The sequence below is a fragment of the Buceros rhinoceros genome, unplaced genomic scaffold, assembly GCF_000710305.1.
Source record: "Buceros rhinoceros silvestris isolate BGI_N320 unplaced genomic scaffold, ASM71030v1 scaffold25792, whole genome shotgun sequence".
NCBI classification, from domain to species: Eukaryota; Metazoa; Chordata; class Aves; order Bucerotiformes; family Bucerotidae; genus Buceros; species Buceros rhinoceros.
The window spans coordinates 1-8051 of record NW_010401010.1 but is presented as its reverse complement, the minus strand read 5'-3'; the positions used below and the strand labels follow the sequence as shown (position 1 = coordinate 8051).

The 8051-nt window shown below is 37.0% G+C and overlaps 1 protein-coding gene across 1 annotated transcript; it reads right to left on the bottom strand.

The window, feature by feature from the left end:
* Positions 1-341: 341 nt before the first annotated feature.
* On the bottom strand, positions 342-7496 carry GTF2A1 (general transcription factor IIA, 1, 19/37kDa; the record flags this gene model as incomplete). Its single annotated transcript, XM_010132135.1, has 4 exons — positions 342-947; positions 3956-4045; positions 6186-6506; positions 7363-7496. Coding segments are annotated over 4 exons (653 nt in total), but the record flags the coding sequence as incomplete, so codon positions are not given.
* Between the last annotated feature and the right edge of the window lie 555 nt (positions 7497-8051).

Sequence of the window (8051 nt, the reverse complement as noted above, 5' to 3'; positions counted from 1 at the left end):
ACAATGGAAACTATATTATTCTTTTTAGTTCAGTGATGCTGAACCATCACCAAACAGCAAGAATATTATTAACAAGCTAAGCAATCTGACTTCTGGGGGGGGGAGCTACAGGTGCTTAGTATTTAAAAAATAAAGCCCTAAATAAAAGGTATCACTTACATGAAATTAAGATAATTTTGAAATATAAATGATCATTTTACCATTTTGTAACTGCTAGGAACAACCACCTGTTTATAGGGAACTGAATTGAAAACAACAAATAGATATAATAATTAAAGAGCATATCAGAATTAAAAATATTTTCCTTATACAAGTTATTTAAAATTTAACACCTTAATTCTTACCCTTCTGTACAAAGCTTGCACGCAGTTTAAGTAACATTCTAACCATCCTCACTACCAAAAGGAAGTGTTCAAAGCAAAGATTTGTACACACAATAAGCATTTTCAGATTAATTATCAAAGGGAGGAGTTCCTTCAATCAGTGGAAGAAGTATTTTAAAATCTTAAATCAAGGGGGGTGGGGTGGGGGTGGGGAACAAAGCCTTACATGCTAAATACCAGCTGTAGGTACCTGTATGTAGAATTGATAATTAAGATATTCCTAACACACAAAACCAGCTCCCAGACAACGCTATAGCTGCTACAGTCCATGGCTTGCTCATCTGAAGTAGTGTCTTTGTTGCCACGTTTTACCTTTATTCCAATACTTATATTTATTGTTTATTTCTGATGTGCAGATACACATTTTGATTGGAGTATACATCCAAGTCTCAACCTTTCCTTGGTTTTAATTCTTTTCCTTTTACATGGAGTTTTTTTGTTTTGTCTTTTAAAACTTCACCATTCTGCGTCCCCAATGGCTTTGGAAAATACATAATCTCTTCCATTAAGATTCATTATGCCATCTTTGAGATGAAATTTCCATTTGTTTTTACTTCTATGAATCTAAAAAACAGAGAAGAAAGTTGACCTATTATTCTGCATCAGAAACAGGTAATAGAGTGTAAGTAAATTACAAGGGCAAGAAAAAATTGAAAATAACTATTAGACACAGATTAAGTTACTACAAACATCTTGAAAATAAGTTGTGCATTTAGCTCTGAAAAACAAAAACTAATTATGCATATAGCAGTATTTTCTGTTTTCATTTTTTAAACCACAGACAGCAATTGTCACAAAATCAGGCAAACAGAGGCGTTCCAAAATCCAAAGGCTGAAGACGAAGAGAGATACAGCACCCGTGCTGCTTTAATCTGATTAAGTTATCTTTGACTACAACAGCCACAGAATTCCACTTGAAAGCCTGAAATACCAATTTTGTGCACCGTAACAGAAAGACTAACCTTCTAAACCAGGCCTGAAAGGGTCAAACACTAAGTTTCATTATTGGCACCTCTTTCTAAACTCCATTCTGTAGGAAAAGTAGTTCGATTATGTTATGTATAGAGAGATGGCAGGCCTGTTCAACTTTCTGCTTCTAATGTTAGAGTCTGACTCTGGGTTTCCAAAAGTTAAATTTTGGTTAAAAGGCAAGTGGATTTTAGAAAATCTTTATGGTACAAAATGCACAAGCTAATATAGAATATATGTACTAATCTTATATTCTGTAATTTCTCCTCAATGGTGGGTTGTCGTATATGATTTACATTCCAGTTCTAATTGAGAAGTGTCAAGTGAGAAAAGTAACCTTTCCAGTATTGGGGATAATGGCATGAAGCTTCAACTTTTAACCTACAGTCTTGCCAGTTAAAATACCGGTCCCTTAAGGCTTTGTTTAAAAACAGAAAGAAAAATTTGTATGATTAAGCTGGGACATCAATCCAGCTATTTGCAATAACCCAAGGAATACTAGGATGGGAAAAAGAATGTAAGAAATAGAAATGAAGACATTCATTTATTTCATTCTTGCTCCCCTGAGAGTTCTGTATTATGGGAGCCTGTGACATAATCAATCTTCAGCTTCTAATGAATATTCCTGTTGACACAGGAATAAAGAATGGAAAGAAGAATAAAGTAACAGTTTTATTCATATTCTTTTTACAAAAATATTCCACACAGAAGTAACTCTTCTTTCTCTGTGCCCACTGCCAATCAAATACTACCTGACTATTGAAAGCAGGTTGATCAGTATGGTGAAGGAAATCAGAGAAGATAAAAGAAATAGTTGTAGTATTGGAAGACACCTACTGAGTAAATATCGATATGCAGCATTGAGGCTATCTTAGATACCATACGGTCAAGTCCTACTTCATGAAGAAGCTAAGTCAGGAACACAGAATCCTTTTCTTGGTTCAAGACAGCGTGCACGGCTTAAGTTCAAAAATGCCACCAGAACTAACAGCAACTACGTAAGAATCATTTTCCCAGGGGTAACAGGTAGTCAATAAATTCACTAGAAGAGCATTTAACTAAATTTATGTTCTTATGTTTAATTTACAACTAAAGAAATCTGAACAAAATGCAGTCTAAAGGTAGAAAAAACCCAAAACAACCCCCCCAAAACCCCATAAGAAACCAAGTCCCCCCACATACTGTAAGCGCAGAGCACATAAATACCTGCGACCTATCAAAAAGGACACCAGAAAGAACAAAAACCACAGTTAAGCTGCAAGACAACAAGATATCAAAGAAAGCAAAGATCTTGGAAAGCTGAAATGTTGTCCAGAAGAGAAATCATTATCTTAGGTTTTGGCAGATAAAACGTAAAAAGGTAATTAGGCAATCTAAAAATAGTTAAAAACATTTTACAGAAAACATAAAAACAAGAAAAGCCCACTGCAATTTTTCAACTTCCATCATTAAGGACAGGAAGCCTCACCACTAGTGCTGTAGAAACAAACAGCAAAGTAGCACCAGAACAGGTATGACCACAGTGCTCCATGAGCTACTTGTATTTTTGTTTGGCCTGTGCTCCCTTCAAGCTAAGAAGTCAGCGGCAACAGCAAATAAATGAACAAGGCAAGGTCTAGCTTATATATTCTACTTGCCCTTCCAAATGGCATTCAACAAAAACCCCCCATCAGAAGCAACTGAGCTGTGATGAAGTAAGAAGGAAGATCCTCTTATGAACAGATAACTGAATAAAGATGGGGAAAAAAGGTACGAACACTGTTTTTACAGTGAAATTAGACCATTCCAGAAGCGATTTGTGCTAGCTGCAGTCTGCATGGTTCACCAATTCACTAATCACCTGGAAAATGACAAAATGGCACTGTTTGTCATGAGAAGCACTCAAAAAGAAAAGTTACCGAAGAGCTGAAGTACGATGTTACTGCCTTAACTCACAGCATAATAAAACTATGGTGGCATTCAACGTACATGAAGATAGTGAGGGTGGTAAAAACAATTCCAGCTTAGAGAGATAGAAAACACGACATGTCTGAGCTGACAATTACAAGCCAGGAATGAGATTCCAGTGTTCTACGACTTCTCCATAAGAACACCAGCTCTGTGTTCAGCCGGATTAAAAGCACACATGAACTACTCCAGAACACTGCCACACCGCTTAATAACTGCAGGTTCACCTGTGTTACGAGTAGCTCTGATCCTCCTTCTGATAACTATTTTATCTTCAAGAAGAGGTATTTTTAGTTATCAAGGAGCAAGTATAAATCATAACGACTACTTCTTCCATTCAGGGCCACAGCAAATGTACAAATTTGTTCACAATAGTTCACTGCTGAAACCAGAGGACAGACCTTTTGTTCAAGGTTACAAAAAGACATGATGAAGAAAAAAGAAAATGCAGCCAAATTTTTCTAAGCTTTACTCATTAACACATTTCGTACAAACCTGTCTTGAAAACAAACAGCTAATCCTTATATTACCATTGACATTATAATCTCTACAGATATGCCTGTACTTAACAGTTGTCACAAACGTGATACTTAAAATTTATTACTTGATAGGAAAAAAAGAGGTAGAATTCTTGATTTCTGTGCTGTAGAGATTACCTTATCATACTGGCACACTACAACATTTTCCGTATCAAATAGTTCTTGTCCTTCCTCATCACTCACGTCATCTTCACTGTTAAGAGGCTCCTAGAAGAAACACATGCAAAAAGTTATGCTGTTTCCTAAGATCAGAGCTGCTGCTTTTGAGTATTCACACGCGGCTATGGTCTCGTCTATGAAGTGCAGGACCTAACATGCAGTTGAGGCAGGGAATATTAGGCTTTCCAGCAGAGAGCTGATGTACATAACCTTCCTTCCTGTCCTCCATCCTGAGACGATGTCCTTACTAATTTCAGTCTGGAACTTCAGTGCCCAGGCCAGATTCTGGGCACTGCAGCCTTTTGTCATCGCAACTGTTTTTGCTCTTTTACTGTAGTAAAGCACTTGGTGCTTGCACTTTGTCTTTATAAAAAATTCATCGTTATGCAGATTTTCTAAAGCACCTTAGCACTGGAAAGGCGACGTTCGTCATCACTCCCTGCGTACCATTAAGAACAGAAACTCAATGACTTTTTCATGTTTCTGTTCATGGTGAGAAACAGACCTCAACACATACAAGAAAGTTTTTGCAGGAGGGGAAAAAAAAGATGATTTAAGATGATCCTGCATAGAATACAAATTAACTTCTCCAGACCTTTCAGAAGGTATTTTCATGTCCCTTAAAAATTACTTCCATTTTTTGCTTTCTGCTAACGCCCTGTTCAGCAGAAATTCGCTAGGAGGTTTTTTTCATCTCATGTAAATAACAAATGTTTTAAATAAGAAACATTTCGAAGCCTAGAACAACCTCTAATAAATGCAAAACGGCTTTTCTGTATAACAGTCTTCTGTATAATCCTTATCTCTCCACCTCTGCCCAAAAATAAGCTAGATGGGGAGATGCTATATTAGAGGTCCTAATTCCTTCCAAAGCAATGCTATATTCAAGTGGCTTCAATAGCTTTAAGGATCTAGACCACTCATTAATTAACTGTTGGCAAACAAAGATAGCAAAAATAACAGGAGATCTCTGGCATGCTGATAATAAAGTCTTGGCATATAAAAAAAAAAGAGTCCAGAAGAATGCTAGCATTAAGGCACTATCAGAAAACACTTAATATTTAAGCATGAAGACCCGTAAGCCTGATGACTTAATAAAACAACTATTAGAACATTCAAACTGACAACGATGTTGATCAATGTAATGGGAAAGTGCTGTGAACTCAACCTGTAAGTTGTAACAGAAAAATACTGTTAGACACCATTGTAGATGTACTAGAGGAAACCTGATTTAACTCCTTGATAAACATCAGAAGTTTTACGTGCATATACTGAGTGAGTGAAATGATACCTATGCTCCTCACACTGGCATTTTATATGGAATCTTAAAATTATGGGAAAGGCTGCAGAGAACTCTTGAAGTGATCTGGCAGTTCAAAATGCATTTTAGGGATAGATTTAGGGAGTACCACATTTCCTGTCACACACTGAAATAACAGTACTTATTGGTATCCCTCTCTGCATTTTTTTTTAATTTAATTTCTTATTGTTGTGGGGCTTTTTGGTGCAACACACTAAAACTTAGTGAGAACCACTGACTAAAGTCCAAAACCAAAATTCTAAGTCTAAATTAAGCACATACTGTTAAGAACGCAGGAAGTTATGAAGACTATTCACTCTTGCTCCTATCTCCTGTTTTCATTAAGGTCATCAAGGTCATCCAACACATCAAGGTCAGATGTATTCTAGAAGGTGCTTTAGAAAGAAATTTTGAGTTCTCAGGCTTGTTCTAGTGTAACAGAAAGCAATGGAACGGTCAACGAGATACAGGTCAGACCACATCTGTTGGTTCCCTCAGCCAACTAAATATACGTTCTCCTTTTTGTCAATCTTCCTCACACCTTGCTTTTGTACGCACTCAGTCCCAAGTGGAGTTGACTATTTCTGTTTGCTTAAGAAGGTTTCTTAATTTCATGGCTGACCTCTCAAGTTTTTAAAAGGGCATTCGTGACAATTAATAGTTTTTGCTGCGCCCTCTGCCTTCCCCAGCTGCATTTCACGGTGGTTTTTTAATACACAGCTTCAATATGAGAAACAAAGAATTTTAAGTACAAAGATAAAAGTTATATTCTCAAAATTACTGGAATATAATATTATCTGAAGCATATAGTTTTCTTTCAAATATTGCAAAAAAAATTAAAATGAAACACAAACATGCTCCAGTCTTCTGAAATGAAGCTAAGTTTACCTCTTCAACTTGGCCATCTTCACCCCCATCTTTTTCTTTGTCTTCCTCTTCATCATCATCATAGTCTTCATCCTCATCTTCTTCTTCTTCAGAAGATGTGTCCCCCGCTCCATCGACTTGGAGAACAAGTGGTGCTTGTGGTTGTGCCTGTTGTTGTTGTGGTTGCTGCTGACCAGCTGCAGGAATCTGTGCTTGAGCTGGTGTAGGGGCAGCCACTGTTGTAGGTATGACTTGTGTTTTATTTCCTGTAAACAGGATCTGCTGAGGCTGAATAATCACTCCTGAGTGCTGGGAAATTCCTCCAGGGATAGGAGCCAAAACCTGATGGAATATCATTGCAAGTACTGTGGCTGCTAACATAACAGACTACCACACTCATGGAGAACAATCAGAGCACAGCAATCTGACTTGCACTAATTAGAGAAGCAAGAGTTACAAATACTCCACCTATTACCAGATATACTGTTTAATCTTCAATAAAATACCTCCTCTTTCACTACTGGGTGTTTGTTTTCTGCATGTTGTATTGCTAAATCTAAAAAAACCTACTGTCTTTCCACTCTCAGACGTGAGCACTACTGCTGCACCTGAATCCCAAGCACAGCAAAAGAATGTTTAAATTCATGGAAAAGGTTATTCTAAAGCTTTCTCTTTAAAACATTTAACTTTAAACACTCTACGAATTGTTATTCATGCTTAAACTGCAGAACTATGTCATAATGCTAAACTCAAAGCTTACACAGTCTGGACACAACAGTGGACCTTGCAGCTGAACAAAAATCCTTGTCAAACATGCTGTGTTCTCTACTAAAATCACCAAGGGGAGTGTGTGTGTTTTTCTTAGGTATTTTCTTCTCTACATTATGTGACACAATAATTTTAACTGATAAACACATTTTCAGAGAGACACAGACTACAATGATGCAGGTAACTGTCATCAGCGGACAGACAAAAGAAATTTTAAGCTGCACTTTGTCAGAATTGGCAAGAATAAAAGTGACATTTAAATGACATTTAAAATTGTTAGCTTTAAAAAAACCCACTTTTTAAAAAAAAATGTACCATTTCTGATTCGGTGTAATATTTCAATTTGTTCACAAAAATGCAAGCCTCTTTAGTGATTACTAATAATGCTTTTTTTCTTTTAAGTATAATTACTGAAAAAATTTTTCCTTACCTGCTGTATAACAGGTGCTTGTACTGCACCAGGCTGCATTTGCGGAATGACCTGCTGCTGTAGAACAACTTGCTGCTGTGGTTGAATGATATACTGAGCTCCATTTGCAGTTCTAACTACTTGGAGGATCTGGCCTACAACAAAATAAACATCAAATTAAATGTAGAAATTCACTTTTAAAATTGTCTTAGTTTAGAAGCTTGTTTCCTGGAAGAAAACCAATGACACTAAAGGAGAGTACATGAAGCACCGGATATGCTGTTCATAAAAGAAATGTTCAGTTATATTCTAAATGCACAGCATGAGAGTATTTAAAAATTATAACTCTAAAAAAAAAAATCAGCTTTGCCAGCAAAAGTAGAAATTCCACTGTGTGTTCAGTATGTAAAAGAAACCTTAAGACACTTCTCATCTGAAATCACGGACGAAGCGATTATGCTCTTTTATAACCAGTCTAGAATCTGTGCTGTGATGGGTTAGCAAAAGATCTCCTTTTTAGGAGAATTTGCTTTAACCAGCCAATTGTATTCCCTGCCATGTGACGTCAGCTGCATCGCCATTTTTCATTGGTTAAAAGTTTTCACGGGTCTGTTCGACTTTCGCGCCGCTTTCGCTTTAAAAGTCACACGACTGCGCCACGAGTCAGTTCTTCCCGTGCTCTTGGCCACCGCGGAGCTAGCCGTGCCGTG